The 17,355-nt window shown below is 38.9% G+C and overlaps 2 protein-coding genes across 3 annotated transcripts in view; one reads left to right on the forward strand and one right to left on the reverse strand.

Moving 5' to 3' along the window:
• LOC146483386 (coiled-coil domain-containing protein 125-like) overlaps nucleotides 1–7,082 on the forward strand; it is a 23,981-nt gene extending 16,899 nt beyond the window's left edge. For both annotated transcript variants that reach the window (XM_085106160.1, XM_085106161.1), the window contains exons 6-8: nucleotides 3,166–3,273; nucleotides 4,241–4,501; nucleotides 5,448–7,082. In XM_085106160.1, the coding sequence (XP_084962286.1) occupies nucleotides 3,166–3,273; nucleotides 4,241–4,501; nucleotides 5,448–5,558 (480 nt within the window). In that variant the 3' untranslated portion in view covers nucleotides 5,559–7,082. The remainder of the gene's footprint in view (nucleotides 1–3,165; nucleotides 3,274–4,240; nucleotides 4,502–5,447) is intronic.
• Nucleotides 7,083–8,449: 1,367 nt separating this feature from the next.
• Nucleotides 8,450–15,923, reverse strand: LOC146483388 (charged multivesicular body protein 3-like). The gene is made up of 7 exons (XM_085106133.1): nucleotides 15,779–15,923; nucleotides 13,898–13,958; nucleotides 13,307–13,486; nucleotides 12,183–12,304; nucleotides 11,119–11,230; nucleotides 10,464–10,504; nucleotides 8,450–9,875 (listed from the first exon to the last, which is right to left on the reverse strand). The coding sequence occupies exons 1-7, from the start codon at nucleotides 15,821–15,823 to the stop codon at nucleotides 9,783–9,785; spliced, it is 654 nt and encodes a 217-aa protein (XP_084962259.1). The 5' UTR covers nucleotides 15,824–15,923; the 3' UTR covers nucleotides 8,450–9,782.
• Between the last annotated feature and the right edge of the window lie 1,432 nt (nucleotides 15,924–17,355).

Genomic DNA, 17,355 nt, shown 5'->3' on the forward strand with positions numbered 1-17,355 from the left:
TCCTTGACGTACACCTCTTGAGTATGACAAAGATCGTGTTTTGTTTTCTCCGATTCTTATAGAACATGTAGAGCTGCGATGAAGAGTTTTAGTAATCAGGTTGTAGAAGTGTCCTCCTATGTTGATCTTAAGTAGCTTGTAGAACAACCCCTCGTGCCAAACGGAGTCGAAAGCTTTACGAAAATCTACGAAACAAGCATAGACTTTTTCTTTATGGTAGTGGACATATTTATCTATTAGGGTCCTTAGAGTGAAAACATGGTCTGCAGTACGGTTTTCAGGCAGAAAGCCAATTTGGGAATTATGTAATATCATGTTTTCTTCAAAGTACAGATATAATCTTTGATTTAAAATGGAGCTAAACAATTTTCCAAGGCAGCTAAATACACGTATGCCTCTATAGTTTGTTGGGTCACTCGGCGCCCGATTTGTAGATTGGAGTTATAAGGCCTTGACACCAAATATCTGTCATTTTTCCAGATTGCAGAATGAGATTAAAAAGTTTGATATATCGCTTTGATCATTTCGTTTCTTATTTTATCAACGAATGGGGATTCCTTTTTTATCAATTTCTTCACTGCTTGGCGTATTTCTTGTTCAGTTATCGCATGGTCTAAATAGTTAAGCTGTTCTTTTTCTTTTTCCAATGTTTGCAACTCATTATGGATTTCTCGTTGTTGTATGGAATTTCCCGGGTCATCAGAGTGTAAGGATTGAAAGTGGTTGAGCCACGTTAGTATCAATAATAGATAACTACATTATTTCCTCATTATACTGGTATAAAATTTATAATAGTTTTAAGTTAAGTGTCCCAGTGTTGTAGCCTTCACACGCACTGGCACTATCTTTGTTCAGCAACATTGTATGAGGGGAGGGGTAGCTTGCGAACGCAAACGTATTTCCGCGTCGCAGACTAGGGGAGGACGTCTACAATGCGAATCTTCAGAATTCTTTGAATTTTCTAAACGTGAGTCAGATCTGTGTCTGTCCCGATATAAACCTTCCCAATGGTTTCTGTCTCCAAATGAAAGGTGAAAACGTAACGATTAAAACACGGGGATTTTAAAAAGCATTCGTATGAAGCACAAGGTATAATTCTACTTAACAAATGTCGTAAGTACGTAAATTATGATCATCCGGGTGAGTGTAGCCCTGAGAAGGACTGTTTTGTGGTGACTTTGACTGACGACAACCTGAGCGGAAGTCATCTTCAGAGTCAAGTAATTTGTGGAACGTCAGTAGGTGGTATATATGTCTCTGGTTGTCAACCTGATTGGTCAACAAAGTCGAGATGTTATTGGTAGTTTGTCAGTAAGCCGTGATGTTATAGGCTGTGAAGACTGTAAGAAGTGATTGGTGCGTTTCGATCCGTCTTAATCGTTTTCCCCTGTATTTCATTCTGACTGCAATTAACGCAATCCTATCTGGTGGCTATTTATTGCCTCACTATATCTTTGCATCTATCGATTTGGGTGAGTTAGCGATGCTGGAGGTTATCACTGCTAAATGATCGTAGGCTTACGGACCACGCAGTCAAATATGGCCCGAGTTTAAGCTGAATAAGTTAAAGAGTCTTCGCCTTAGAAATAGAAAGTGCCTCGCGAATGCCGTTTCTGTTAAAGTTGATAAATTCTAGGGGAATAAGTTTTATCACTGTTGTAGATTGAATGGCCAGAACTAGAAAGTACTAGAACTAGAAAGATCTCAATTCTATCGACTCCAGACCCCTCTCTACGCTAGGGGCAACCATTCGCGAACGCGGAAAGAGAGGGGAAGCGAGGGAAGAGAGAAAACATGAAGGGGATCCGGGGCCCTCCCTTCCCCTTCCCCGATTACCTAACTCCTAGGCGCCTCACAGCCCGAGTACAAAGAACGCGACCAAGAACTTAACTCGTGGCCCGAAGTCTTATGTGTTATCTCTCGGACAATCGCGACCCCCCCCCCCCCCCCAAAAAAAAAAAAAAAAAATTATATAATAATAATAATAATAATAATAATAATAATAATAATAATAATAATAATAATAATAATAATAATAATAATAATAATAAGTAAAAAAGAACGCGACCGAAAACCTAACTCGTGCCGCCTCTTTAACTATACCACTCCACCCGTTCCCTCAGAATTTTAAATGACTGTCCATGTGGTGCTCATGGTTATTTTCTGGAACTGCACCATTTAGCAACGATGATCTCCTCCTAATTCTTTCGTTTTCGGACGGGCAAATATTTCGTTAAAAATTGGAAATAAGGTCAACTAGCATGTTCGTAAAGGCAACGACAGCTTGTAAATTCGAGAAATAAGATTCCTTTTCCTAAAATATTCTGCGACTTCAATTTTCAGCTAAAGCATTTACAGGTTTAGTAACATTAGCTTACACGAATATGTGTTTAAGAGGCCACCAAACGACCTGAGAACACGGGAGACAACATTTTAAGTGGTTTGGAGTAAAACGTTCTTCTGAGGTACCCCTGAAGAATGTATTTAAGTACAGTCAACTCTCTCATAGCGACCACTTCTCGTAAGCGACCACTTCCTAAACAACCGTTTTGTTTCTCAGTTAAATACTGTTTCAAGAGCTCTCTCGTAAGCGACCACCACTCACGTATGATTGTTAGTAAATCATTACTCAGAAGTGAAAAAAGTTTAATTTTTAATGACGCTACCCCGGACTGCTTACAGATAATAACGGTTTACAGACAGAGAAGATGGCTATATTTAGATCTGTAGGTAAACGGGAATTGTTACAGTGATCTGTTCCAAAGTTTCATCAGAAGAATGAATAGATTGTCCAGGCCCTATTCAACGTGAAATATGCCAGTGCTTTCAATCTTTTCCTTAAGCCATGGAATAGAAATGTCATTGCCTCTGAAAAAAATGTAACTATTTGCCTAATTTTAGCTGATGAGGTAATATTTTTATGTAATTAATTAATCAATCCAGTATTAGGCTTATTTTTTTATCTTTCCCATAAGCGACCACCTCCCGTAAGCGACCACTTTGTCGCGCCCCAAGGGTGGTCGCTTACGAGAGAGTTGACTGTAGTAGTATTTATTAAAAGAAATTTTTCCTGCTCTACATGCACAAAATTTGTTCTTCCCTTGGCTTTGTCATCATTTGACTCCGTCTTTTATTTGCATGTTGCTGTTTTTTTATTTAACACAGTTAGCGACCCTTGGTGCCTGCCAGTGCAGAGGGAAAAAACAGGAGCCTTGCGCATGCGCGAGGGCTGCCGTTGATGCCAAGCGAGATGTTTCAAAGCTCAAACATGAGGTAAAGACTGGTATTTATGGGATGATGATTTAGGACTGGTTCACACTAGCGACGGAATCGGACGCCGAGTCGGAATCGGAATTGCAAGGATCAGAACGTTTCCTTTTTTCCGACTCTGCTTCTCTTTCCGTCACTTGTGATCAAGTGTGAACTGGTTGATCGGAATCAGAAGCGCAAGCAGAAGAGTCAACTAATCATACAGCTCATTCCCAATCCCTTTACGCGAGATTTAGAACGGAAATGAAAGCGAGGCTTTTGTTCACTAGGTCACAAGATTCTTCTGATTCCGTCTCCAATTCCGATTTTGCTTCCGTCGCTAGTATGAATCAGGCCTTATAAAGCAGTTTTCAAGCGAGGGTTGTAAAATCAAATATTTTTTAATGACTGGCGAGAAACAATAGATACAAGGAAAGTACCGAACCAGTCAGAACATGAAGCGAATACGTACAACTGGTGCCGGCCAGAGCAAGCAAGTCTGCACGAAATCCCTTGGTTATGCTTCTTACTGGAGGATGAGAAAGTATTTATATATCAAGTAACATCAAAGACTGCGTGAAAGAAAATCCTAGCAGAGGAAAGATTTGAAAACTTTAAAACTGCTTTATTTATAGTCTTCATGAAAAGTGAATGGTTGTCAAATCAGTTATCATTAATGGCAGACCGAGAAGAAATCTAACCATTTACAAAACAAACTGAACTTACACCGAAACAGCGTTAAAAAGTATATAACGACGCTTATTTTGCGACTATGCTAGTTTGTAACGTGTTGTTTCTGCTAAAGAAAGATCTTGTCCCTCGCTGCAGAAGACCTTTTAAGCAGGCGTACACAAGAGTGACCTTTGGAATAACCTTATAACTTGATCTCTTGGGCCTTTAGAATGTAAACTAAAGCTCTTCGGCCTCTGCAAGCTTTGCTGTTGAGTTGGAGAAGGGCAAGTGCCGTAAGTTTATTTTCTTTTTTCTTCAGCTCGAATTGGTTCATCGTCGTGAAGAAGAAGCTCTCCTCACTGCAGATGCGTATCGCGTCGCGTTTGAACAACAGCTGGCCAAGAACTCGACGCTTATATATGAACTGCTGGAAAAATCGAACTGGAGGAAAAAGTTTGGATTTCCTGGGACAACGAAAAAGATAAGGCAAACGGAAAATGGGTTAAAAAGCGAGGAAGAAGATCTTATTCATCAGATTAAGATGCATAAGGATGAAATTGTAGAAAAACTGCTGGGCATGGTAAGTACATGGCTGGATTTAACGTTTTCTCAATTATTCATACCTGTAGTTTAACTGCGTGCTTCTCATTTCTCAGTGCCGGGGTAAAAACAAAATACAATCGGCTTATTTTTTTTACACAGCCTGTTTTGTCGAATGGCTGCATAGCTCAGCTCCGAATATCAGAGTGCTAAAAAGCGGTAAATAGAGATTATTGAACGATTTTCTGTTTAATAGAGCCTATACACAATTGCCTTAAAGGGCCCTAGTCAGCCACACCTTTGTTTTTGTTTATATGCGAGAGTTTGGCTATTATATTTTGTTCGGAGCATGTCGAAATGTACGAAATCACTGTGAAACTAATAAATATAATGAAACATACTTTCAGAAACACAACTTACAGTTAAGCAATAAGATTTCGCTTCACCATGCAATATCAATAATTTCGATGGCATAGAAAATGGAGGAGGCTGACTAGGGTCCTTTAAGTACGCAGAACAGTCAGCTTTCCTCAGGCTTGGTTTAATGTTGCGATTGGCTCCATTTGTTTTAAGTCTGAAGCCAAAAGAATGGAAAAGGAAAAGGCATTTGTAGTGACATGAAGCTCAGTGCTACCACTTACAAACAAAAGTCATTTTTATGCCTGTTTTTTGTTGTTGTTGTGGTTCAGTATTCACCGCGTGTTAAAAATTCCTCGTGCTTTATTCTGTCCATTTTGGAAGAGAAGGCCTGTTCTATAGCCTTTTAAGTTTGTCACGGTGAGCATGAATTGCAGTTAAATGCGTGGCTCAGTACTTCTAGAAGTGAAGTGAATTTTTTTTTCTTCAGACGCTAGGGCCCTCTCTTTTTGCCGCTTAAAATGTAATTTTACTCGCGGCTGACATTTCTTACTGTCTTAAATCTGAAGGCTCAGTTTAGGTCAGCGAGTCTCACAATCATGTTTGGTTTGTTGTGTTTTGATTGACAGCTCAGTGACAACAGTGAAGCCCTCGCACATCAAAGGCTAGCCACAAAGATGTTGGCGGCGAAGATGAAAGAGATGGAAAAAGACCATGTTGGAGAATCACCAACAAAATAACACAGGACTGAGACGAAAACGAGCGTGCAGTGGCATGATCAAAGATTCATGTACATTTCTGCGTTGGCGATGGTTGAACGTTTGAAATTTTGGATGGTACAAAACTCCAGTTGTGGCCTTATCTGGGATACAAAGAGTACCAGAACTTGCCAAGATCTGCAATGCGAGTCATTATCAAACTAACAATAATGCTGCCCTGATCACAGCTCAAATACGACAAAGTAATGCGCAATATTCCCTGTTTTAAAAGGGACATACCAGCGTAAACCTTTCTCTTGCTACACATAAAAACAGGGATACTCGGCTTCCCAGCGCACCAGGCCAGGGGGTTGGAGGGAAGGGTGCAGGGCAACATTACACCAAACCACGGAAGGCCAAGGCGGAAAAGAGTACCGTTTTCCAAAAATTCACTCAATATTGCCGCTTGTAAGCCAATGAACATACATATTCATGCATACACCTTTTGGATCATTTAAGTTATTGCAAAGTCAAGACTTATTGTTATTTACTTGTAAGTATTTTTCAATTATGCAAAGCAGTCTTGGGAATGAAATTAAGGTAACACGGTGTGCGCTTTAGAAAATGCCGTAATTTCTTGCAGAGTTGTTTGAATTTAAAGAGTGATTTCGAAAGTAATTTAATTACTTTCCTTTCCAATTAGAAGTTAAATCCAGAGCAATCGTACCTTACTTGAAATAGTTTTCCCGCGCTTGGCGCCGGTTACGGTTACATAAATTTTCTTCAAGTTCTGATTGGTTCATTGCACTGTTTACTTCTGATTGGTTCGAGTGATAACTTTGGGTTTGGAAACGGTGACCGAAAAACACTCTGGGTAAATCCACCGTTAATAAAAAAGATGGCGGCTGTGCGTTTAACCACAATACCTTGCGAAACTAACACAGCCAAGAGGCACATAAAAAGCGATATTTTTGCGAAATTCGTCCCTGTACTTACAACATTGTGTATGCTAGGTTTGAAGTTTTTAGAACTTTTCTGTGCGCTTTTACAAACGTTTTTAGGGATTTCGTAGGCCTAAAAATATGGCTAAATGTACAAGTCGTCATTTTTGTCGGTTCGGTGGCTTGTTGGTATTTTGACAAATATTTCAACGGGATAAATTAGACTATCAGGGTGGATTCCTAACTTGGTAAGTATTTATATACTCTTCCAAATCAGAGTTTATTTTTGGACTATAAATAAATATATTAAATTAAATATTTAACTGATATAGTGTAATATGACTGAAGTATTTATTTTGGCATCATCGAATTGTACGGGAGAAGTTATTGTGTATTTTAACATTTAACATTAACATTATTTTTTATGAGAATAAGGAAATTTTATTTTTCGGTGTAGGTATTTATGTGTAAAAAAAGTTGTGAAAATTATCTTGTTTACATCCTTGTAGAAAAATGAATCACAAAACAAGAACTTAATCAAATGGGCATGCTTTAGGTACAGCTTAGAAAACTTTAGGAGGAACTTTAGGAGGACGTGACTAAATAAAATTGGTAGCACATTTTACGCATCTGTCTCTGTCTGAATTGCTTTGGTTATAACAAGTCGAGGATCGTAACTTGCATGCATCCTTCTTATCAAACTGATAACATTTTCAAACAGCGACAAAGTGCGAACGTTTACTATGTTATGGCTGAAACCTTAGAAGATATAGCTCGACCCATGCTCACACTTACAGACTTGATGGAGAGGAAAAATAACGACAAAAGTACCACAAATGGGAACTGGGCAAGTATAAATAACTGAAACCATTTTATTTCAATTGAGTCTACTATGTTTATGCCATATAACTTGTTTTCAGTCATTGCCATAGTTTGGTCTCGCAAGTGGGTACCTTTCGTACTTAGTTGATCTATATACAACTTGTTCTTTTACTTTGATCGCTTGCAAGATGTTCAACTGTGGTCTAAACTTCAAGCCACCCCCATGGTATTCTAAAATGTCTCCCAGTGCAAAGAAGACCCCTCACATTATCTTTCAGAATACCTGTCTCTTTTGGCTCCCCAACAGACTTGATGGCTCAAGGCGGGGAATAACTGAAATTTCAGATGATAATCAACGTTTGGTGGAAGCCCGCTGTACGGACGGTTGTGTTTGTCCCGACGAAAAGCTCAAATATTTTCTCTTACAATAGCCCGTTTAATACGGACACAGGACACTTTTCTGTGGCCCTAGTGGAGACGCCTCGTTCTACGGACAGTGGTTATCTGCGCACCGTATAAATTGCCTAATACTCAGTCCGTCTGGCTGAAGAGAAATGAATGTCACTGTAGAGCAAAGTCACACACTATTCTACAGTGCAACGAACTCAACCGGGGCACGCAACATTGATCAGCCAATCACAAGTCACGTTTACAACAAAGGAGTCTGGCTTTAGTAGTTTGGAAACCAATCAAAAGCGAGAACATTTCTTTAAATTTCAAAGTGCCGGTTTTTTTAGTGGCCCCGGTTGAGTTCGTTGCACTGTAAATGATGACGTTGTCAGTTGCATTTGAAGCACTGAGAGAACATTAATTATAATGCGAGACTATTTGAATGAGCGTAAGGTTTCTTCAGTTCGAATTAGACTATAGTTAAGACATTAAATACCGTTCTGTTGCTTTTAAATTGTATACTTAGGTATCGATAAAGGATGTCTTTGACGTTTATTCTGAGAGCCCACTTAATACGGACGCTTTTGTGTGTCCCTTTGGTGTCCGTATACATATGGAATGTAAGGAAATTATGAGATCAAACAAAATCATTAATCTCCTTTGGAGAAAAATGTTACTGATGCGCCTAGTGATAAAATAATTGTGCCCATTTACATCATACGTTAGGCACCAATCGAGTAAAATTTGTGATCTAAATAAGTAACATGAATCTACAATGTATTTTCTGAAAACCGGTTCTTTATTTTACGTTTTACGACTTTTATTTAGTATTTACAATAAAGTTACAAAAGAAGGCTGCCTGATTATTACATTGTTCGGTTCATCCACAATCTAATAGAAAAAGATTTATTTGCGTTCTCCTTCAGTATTACTTAATTACATTAATATTCATCAACCTATATGTCACTTTTGAATAACGCTACAAGACTATTAACACTTCCAGTGCCCTGGCCACCCTAGACTTCTAACAGAGGCAGGTATGCTATGGCAGACGCCCACTCTTTGCATTAAACGTCCTCAAAATTAAAATTAACTCACCGAACCAGTTCTAACCGAGGTAATCCTTTTTATATCGAAACAAATCTATTCGCCTTCTTCGGCAAAAAACTGGACTACAAGAAACAAAAACCGGTTTGAAAACAAAAAAGTAAAGACGAACCGATCTTATTTGTTCCCTGTGCAAAACAATGGGCCAATTGTTTAAAATGGGAAGCTGTCGATACCGATGCTGATATGAAACCAAAAGAAGGAAAAAAGTTTCTCGTTGTTGCACATGCCAAAAAGTATATAAAATTATATTTTAGTATTGACACGAGTAGAGCTAATGTTCAAAATACATTCTGAACCCGCTTGCCCACTATATACAAAACAAATTCCTTACAAAAACACACTACTCTAACGCATTTACTCTTTGGCCCACCGCTCTCGGGACCCGGGACTTCCCGCCTACATTCGGGAAAGGAGCGTGGGCTCGTCTCCTGGAACAGCGGCTAAAAGAGCCATGTTTGCTTCCAAACTTCCAAACTAAGGGACGTGTTTGCATCCTCGTGGTACGTTGAGCTAGAACTAGCTTACAATAAAAGCTCTTGGGCAGTCTCATTACAGGTAAATGGGCAAGAATCTGTGTTTAAAAGGAATACTCCATTGTAAGGCACTAATGTTCCCATACTGAACTATTACAATGCAAGTAGTTTCTCCAACTGGTTGTGCAACAAGTCTTACAATAATATTTAACCACAAAGCACACCGCACATGAATTTACTGGCAACGTTAAATTCCATCTTGATGGAACTGAGCGGTATCAACAATTTATTCCTTCCCCAAAAACCCTCTTGTTACAGGGCATTAACGTAATTATTAACTTCTTATTAAGATTAATGGGGGGAGGGTTTGAAACTATAAGGGGTGTTTGTTTAAGAAAAATATTGCACCATTAACACACATGCAGCATCCCCTGCCGGGGAAAGATGTAAGACGTGTTGCAGCTATGGTTGCAGAAACATTGAAAATCTACTCTAAATAACTTAAAATTTCACGAATGTCTTGTCGCCATTTAGCTGCGCAGTGCCTCCAGCCGTGCTTTCATGTCTTCCATTTCACCTTCATCATCGGATGGAACCATGGCCGCTGCTCCCTCCTCTTCTCCCTGAGAGATAAGAAAAGAAGATTTAAAACAACAAAAAAATTACTCTGTCTTTACAATTGAAGGAATGGAGCGTAACCGACCCAAATAACTTTTTAGATCGCTTTTTGTTTTAGCTCAGATTCACCGGAGTATTTGCATGTGGTCTTGAACTGTGAGTACTTCAGGACAACTTTGCTCCAATGTTCTATCTGCTGCTTTGCGCTTTGTTTGCAATAAAAAAACTACGATTATGGGTACAATTTAATTTCCGTTTTTATCAAAAAACAAAGCGCAAGGCATCGGACAAAACATTGGAGCAACATTTGCGGAAATAACGGCTTACAGCTGCATGCAAATTTCATCAACCGCATTAAAAACATTCTTTTGCTGTCTTTCCAATGACTTAAAATCCCAATTTACTACTTTTAACTCAAAAAAAAAAAAAAAAATGTTAGAAACAGTAACTATATCTTAACTCCAACTTAAAGCAGTCATAACTCAAACTCAACTCAACACCCTTTTCAGTGAAACCACTCATCCACGTGTTTGATATTAAAAGTTACTACATGACAAACAGGTTTTCTAAAGGCAACATTCCAAAGGACTTACAGGTAGCTTGTCTGTTACATGTCCAGCTTGTCCAAGAGCACCTAGTAAAAGAAACGAATTATAATCAATAATACCTTCACATTACAGTTGAGGAACAGTGCCTCTTTTAATTTTTTTAAAAGTAGCTTTAAGACGTTTTTATTCAAGTATGCGTTCTGCTTATGATGCATCTTAGTTTTGAATATACTTTTAATAATTGTAATTGTTAATTTGTTAATTTAATTGTTACGTTAATTAAGGTGTGTAAAGCGCCTTAGAACATTTGGATTTTAGCGCTATATAAATTGTATTTATTATTATTATTATTATTGTAAGTTGACATACATGTTCTTGAGTTTACTTTCATGATTGTGTACTGGTAACATTCGTGTACATGTAACTCTCTCTCCTTTGCAGAGGCTCGTTCATAAGAAAAGAAAGGAAATGGGAATAAAAATAAAAGGGGGTGCGGGGGATGATGGGAAGAGTCCCTTATTTGACTTCGCTGGAGCGCCAAAGAGGCCTCTGGGGAGAAGACAGCATGTAACTAGTTCGTTATGGCAGGTTAAAGAATTTTTCAGATGAATTTGACTATGACTAAGTTTCAATCTAGTATATACCATCACGTAATACATATTTAAGGTGTTTGTTAGTGAATACATTTTTTGTTCTTTACCTTTTGTGACTTCAAACAAAATTTTATCAACCTCTTCTTGGGCAGCTTCCTCGACATCATCCTCCTCCATTCCTTCAAATGTATCCTCTAACATTTCTTCTATTATTCCAGCCTGAAACAAATATAACATGTACGTATACTTTGTATGTAATTCTTTGATTAAACAGTAACATCTAACCCTTCCATTTAGCCTCTAGCTGCAGACTTGGTCACACTTACATCAGTGTACGACATCCGACCTTATTATTCAACACATTGTGACACTACCCAAATATGGTCATGGTGCACTGAATATTTGTTGTCCTTAGTCAACAGATATCCTGCGATAAAATTATGTAACTTTGTGTGTCGGGGAGAAAAATGGCAAATAAAATAAATGTGTTGAATAATAAAACAATTATCCTGCTCAATTTTGTGGAATATCACCTGATTTTAGCCAACTTGGCCTATGGCCTCGTCAGCTAAGTATCAGGCAATATTCTACATGATTTTGCACGTGATTGAGGGAGGTTAATGTTGTTATAGGGTGTTTTTGAGTCAGTCAGCCATGATTCGTTATACCTGTATTGTGGTGAGCTGAAACTTTTTTGAGTATAACAACATGTACTTGTGAATTTTAATTTATCATGAAGTGCTATTTAGCTACCAATGAAGGTGATGAAGCTGGACTTTCCATATACTTGAATGACATCGTATAATGCTGTATAAATTATTTATACAGTATGTGCGTGAAATTCTAGATCTTTTTTGATGATGTAATTTTCATTTAGCTCTTACAGCTGTTCAAAAGCAGATTAATGCTAACCCGTGATTAAAAATTAACCAAGGTTTTCAACTTGCTTGGTGAAAATGTTTCTCAAAACTAATTTTAAGCTTAAGTTAACGAAAAATCAAAGTCAAGACGCATAGCAAATATCTTTTGGAAAAAATCTTTTAATCTCATTACTAAATAGACTGGAATCAAAGTTCACAGTAAACTCTGGGTTAGCTTTAATAAGTACATATATGCTTGAACAACTGGGCCCATTTCTCTAAACACATGTATAGATTAACTAATATTATACCTTCATCATTTCTTTAGACATTTCCTGCATTGTGGCCTGAATTTCTGGCACTTTTACCAGCTGTTGCATGTATTTCATTACCTCACTGCTTTTTTCCAGTGCACCAGCCATGCGAAGCGTTGCTGTTTTTTACAGAATGAGCACAGAGCAAGTTTAGTCCGATTCAAATACTCAATATTAAAACTATATTGAACACCAAAAGAGCTCAGTCACACCAACTTTATGTAACATTTTTTGCTCCCTGAAAGTCGACCCCCTGAAAGTAACAATCTCTCAAAAGAAGCAAGCCCCAAAGACTGCTAATTCTGAAAGTAATGAGGGTCATAAGGTTTTTGGAAATTTTAAAGTATTACAACAGTCACAAAATACCTTAGATTATAATAGCACTACATACATGCAATTTACATGACTTTAAACACTTGAGATAAACTTAATAGTGGCAAAAAAGTTCTACAAAATAAAAATTTTACTCATAAAAATGTTCAGACTTGTGTTTTTTGTGGTCACCATAATAAACTTCAGACAAAAAGCACTGATTTTATAGGGATTTAATTATTCCAAAGTATGAAAAGCCCAATCAAATTTTCACAACTGGGCTTTCTCAGTACTGATGACCATTTACATTGTATTTTTTAACGTTAGAACTTGAAATCAGTGAGCTGGACCTCACTTCACACACCTCTACCCTCTACCAAATGATTTGAAATCATTTAAAATTTAAAATTCTTGTATGCCATATACAGACTACAACACCCAAACTGTTAAAAGTCATGTGCACTTGCAACACAAAATTGTGTAGACATGTTTTAAAGTTACAAATGAACACTGATTGAGAATTGGAGAGGGTAAATTCATGGATGAAGTTGGGCAAGAGAGTACAATGAGCGATTTTTACAAGGAGGGAAAGGTGTGCTAGCAAGCAATAATGCTTTTGCTGGTTTTGTATTCATCCTTTGATCAGTCCCAGCATCAAATTTCTCCTTGTAATATCAATGCTTAAATTCAAGCCCTGGGTATGATATCACCCAAGAAGAATTTTCTTGATATTTGATTTGCTCTTTGATATTCAGGGTTAAAGGGTTACTAAGCACTTAAAATTATACATTGTACACTTACTAACTCACCCAACTGGTTCTTCATGCTCATTTCTACAGAATTCATTTGTGCCTTGGAAGCATAAATTTTACTGACAGCTTTTCTTGATCTGACAATTTCTTTGGCAAGAACACCGCAGACATCTTTGTGGCCCTTCTTTGCCGCATCTCTCAAGGATCTTGCTGCTTTCTCTTCTTCTCTTTTGATGGCTGCAATAAAATTTCATAAATATATCTATTTTGTGCTTCCCCAAATTAAAGGAAGGTCACTGGAGCTGGATCTCAAGAGTCAAGCACTGTCAAATAAAGGAAATTAAATTGTATTTCCAATGGGGCGGGAGGCTAGATTGATTGACACAACACAACAAAAAATAAAAATCATGCTATTTGTGTCAATACCAACCAGGCCTACATGTACAAGAGGGTAACAAAATAAGGGTTCATGTCATGGTGCTACCATGCTATGTGGAAGTACATTTATACACAAGACCCAACATGTCTCTAATTTTGCCGCAACCCATGGTGACACAGAATGTTCAATATATGTGACTGTATGTTATTCCTATAGCCAATGCATTCAAGCATGAAAAGAGACACACAGTCAGATAGTTTAAAGCTAACCTCTTATCTGTCTGTCGAGAGCTCTGTTTTCTTTCCTTAGACCTCTACACCATTCTTGAACCTGAAATAATTGTAGAAAAAGCAGGCACACGGTGCTTAAGTATAAATACACTGTACATGATGGAGTTGTATGTTATAATGTTCTGGCGGCCATTCCCATGTCTTCTGATCCACTGCTTCTCTTAAAAGAATGGTATAGTTATTACTGTCAGTAATAAATGTGCCTCAAAACATTAGAAGTTGCATATGATAAATTCAAAACTTTGTGATATGGCAGAACTGGCATTCTTTTCTATAAACACAAGACTTTCTGAGCCTTGCATAAGAAATCAAGGCTCTGAAATAGCTTAATGTGAGAGATTTCACTAGTATTTCTAGACAACCGGTACCTCCAATAGTGACATTCATTAATCCCCTGAACTACCCAAGAATGTACATGTGATAATGTTACAAAGGTAAATTGTCCAATTTCCGACAGGGGATAGATATGAGGACATAAGTGACAAGTGGTCAGTCAATTACGGGAAGTTACAAACAAAAGAATATTGCAAACTGCCATCTCTAAAAGTGGTCATGGTTGCCTATGAGAGGTGGTCACTTACGAGAAGTTCAAACTATAACTTGATCTGACTGGGAAAATTTTTGGCATTTTGGAAAAGTGGCTGCTTATGAGAGGTGGTCGCAGTGGAAGGTCTTCGACTGTATACCCTTAAATGTCTGGTCCCTAGGCTAATACACTGTAGTTAGTTTTGTTAAATCCTGGGGGCTCATCGTTTGAGGGAAAACAAAACTTTTTCCTGAGGCTAAGGTTCATGGTCAGGCCTTCAGCTCGACAGTCACAAGTAGTAGTGATACGAAAATTTCGGATTCAGTCTCCCTCGTTTTTAGACATGGTATGCCCCTCAGGGCATCCCGCGTAAAAAGATACCCGACCCAAACCTAGACACGGCCTGCCCTGTGGGCATCCCGCGTAAAAAACACAACTGTCATCCGTTTTTTCTTCAGTGTTTGAAACTCCAGATTTGGATTTGAGAGACTCTCCAAGTTCAAAGGAGCACACAACAGTAATTATGGATAGCCACGAGGAGCTGCATGCATGCAAAAATCCATTGCATTGAGGTTTGTGCCGTAACTCTGGACTGGTGCAAGAGCACAACTATTATTTTAAACTTAACATAATTTATAATGTACCAGCTGATTGATTCATACCTTGAATATCCTAGGAGGGGAAATTTGATTAGGGTGGGGAACTTGAAACTTATTTATCTTCGGTCTGGCAGAGCTTGCATATGATAGTTACGGACTTTTTCAAAGACAGGATTTTGCCTAGCTTTTTGAGTGAATGACTCACTCAAAATAGTCAAGTAATTTACAGTGCTGACTGCACAAATTTTTGCATGACACAGTTAAGGTGAAGTAATTTTTCCTGCAACTTAGAATGCATGTCGTTGCGAGGCAATGCCATAGCAATTCGTTGAAAAAAAAAAATGTCTCGGATAACAGTGTTTAAGACAGTGAAATAAAAAATAAACGATACCGGAAACTTACACTTTCAGTTTCCAAATTTATAAACTATAATTTGGCATTACAGTGGCATTAACATCTACGCCTGTTGTATCTTAGCTTACATACTAACGAAACCAAGATATATCCCCTTTCTTGGCTTCTGTTTGCCAACACGGAAAGTTAAGAGAAGATCGAGGGGATATATATATATATATATATATGTAAGCTTATACATAACATTGATGATCTCGTTCCAGTGAAGTGAAGTTGCGCGCAATACTGGACAGCTAGCGATGGACGCTTCCGTTTATGAAGCTTGTAAATGCAGCTGAGGAACGTGAATGAATGAATGGAACTTTACAGAAATCAACATACCTGCTCCTTTGGCGTCTTTTGAGGCGTTTGTCCGAATAATCCCATCCTCGATTACAGCAAAATCACCGAAATCATTCGGATCTTGAACAGAGTAATTTGATTCACTAGTCTTATAAATAACTCTTGTGTACATCGTGACGTCATGAGTGCGTCGATAAGACTTCGGAGATAACCGGAGGGTGACCGAATACCGACCGAATACCGCCGAAACTCGAAGAAAGGCACAACTGATGGCACCCGTTTCAATCTTCAAGGATATTCCTCTCGGATCAACTGCTCCTGCTTTCGCTGTAAATCAAGCTTTCAACGAAGATACACATCCTAACAAAGTAGACTTGGGAATAGGAGGTAATTTTTCTTTTCTTTTGCCATTATTTCCCAGTACACTCCTGCCCCTTATCAGTTCAGGAGGTCATTGGTTTGTGGCATGTGGGTCAGCGGAGGTCGATACAGGTGTTTAAAGTTTTCCAGAGTAAAAGAATCGGTAAAGAAGGAGTGGGGTGGATTTTTCGATCGAGATATTGTACTTGTGTAGAAAAAAAAAAGACGGTTGGAGGCTGAGCAGAGTTCCTGGGGTTAACTTAGACTTGACGATCGCGCTTCGCACTTCTAACTCCCAAGCTAACTGTGCACAATCGCGCTTCGCGTTCTCTGAGCTCGACTTAACTCGTATTTAATAAGGCAAGTCTAGGGTCATCTGCAATTTGTCCATGGTCATGGTGGATTTTAATTTTTAAAGCAGTGTGAAGACGTCTGCTCGGCGTTGCTTGAGGGATCTCCAGCCCAGGTGATCCAGCATGTCGTCACGCTGGACTGGTGTTGTGGTTTTGCTTCAGCGCCCATGCACGTTGCAGCACGGCGCTGCACCATTTCAACCGCGTTTCTCGAAAGTCTCGGTAACTTACCGGACTCGACAAGTATAATTTTAAACGTTTTTTCGCCGATTACAGAGTGATTACAGACATGGTTCTTGACCAATGTTTTCATGGAATTATAAGATTTAAAAATTTAGTATGCGAAGCTAACAAAAATTAACTTCTGTTTAGAAACATTTATCACTTAAGCAAGTTACCGGGACTTTCGAGAAACGGGCCCCTAGGCCTCAGAGGCCTGGCCTGGGGTTCTTGTGTGCATCTCATGATGCCGGATGCCGATAGATGAAATCGTGACATAGTGGGTGTGTCGATAAGACTTCGGAGAGAACCGGAGGGTGACCGAAAAATTGGTCGACGGAATTGTGCATACCGGCCAAAACTTAGTCTCCTGGCCCTTGCAGTAAACTGAGTATCAGCCCTTCCTAAGGGGAGGGGGGACTGGAGAGGAAGGAGGGGGGGGAGGAGTAGAAGCTTTCCCCTCCCTTCCCACCTCACCCCATTCTCGTCCCCAGAGCCGCCTGGTCCTCTTAGTCGCTCGTGTGAAGGCCCCGCCGGCTAAGAGGGACAGGAGGCTCTGGGGACGAGAATCCAGTACCTCATACTCAGTCTACCCTCGCAGCCGTTTTAGTGTCGCCACGCACTAAAAGAGGAGCGTTGCATGACGAGCGAGGGAGACTAGACTATCCGAAACTCGAAAAAAAA

Source organism: Pavona decussata, unplaced genomic scaffold (genome assembly GCF_977016875.1).
Source record: "Pavona decussata unplaced genomic scaffold, jaPavDecu1.1 SCAFFOLD_39, whole genome shotgun sequence".
Classification (NCBI taxonomy): domain Eukaryota; kingdom Metazoa; phylum Cnidaria; class Anthozoa; order Scleractinia; family Agariciidae; genus Pavona; species Pavona decussata.

Bases quoted from the DNA above. Each gene is read 5' to 3' on its own strand.
- LOC146483388 (XM_085106133.1), bottom strand. From the start codon at position 15,823: ATGGGATTATTCGGACAAACGCCTCAAAAGACGCCAAAGGAGCAG. The intron at 13,959-15,778 runs GTATGTTGATTT...CAATTATTTCAG, and splicing joins AAAAGACGCCAAAGGAGCAG to GTTCAAGAATGGTGTAGAGG. The intron at 12,305-13,306 runs GTGAGTTAGTAA...TGTAAAAAACAG, and splicing joins GAGCATGAAGAACCAGTTGG to CAACGCTTCGCATGGCTGGT.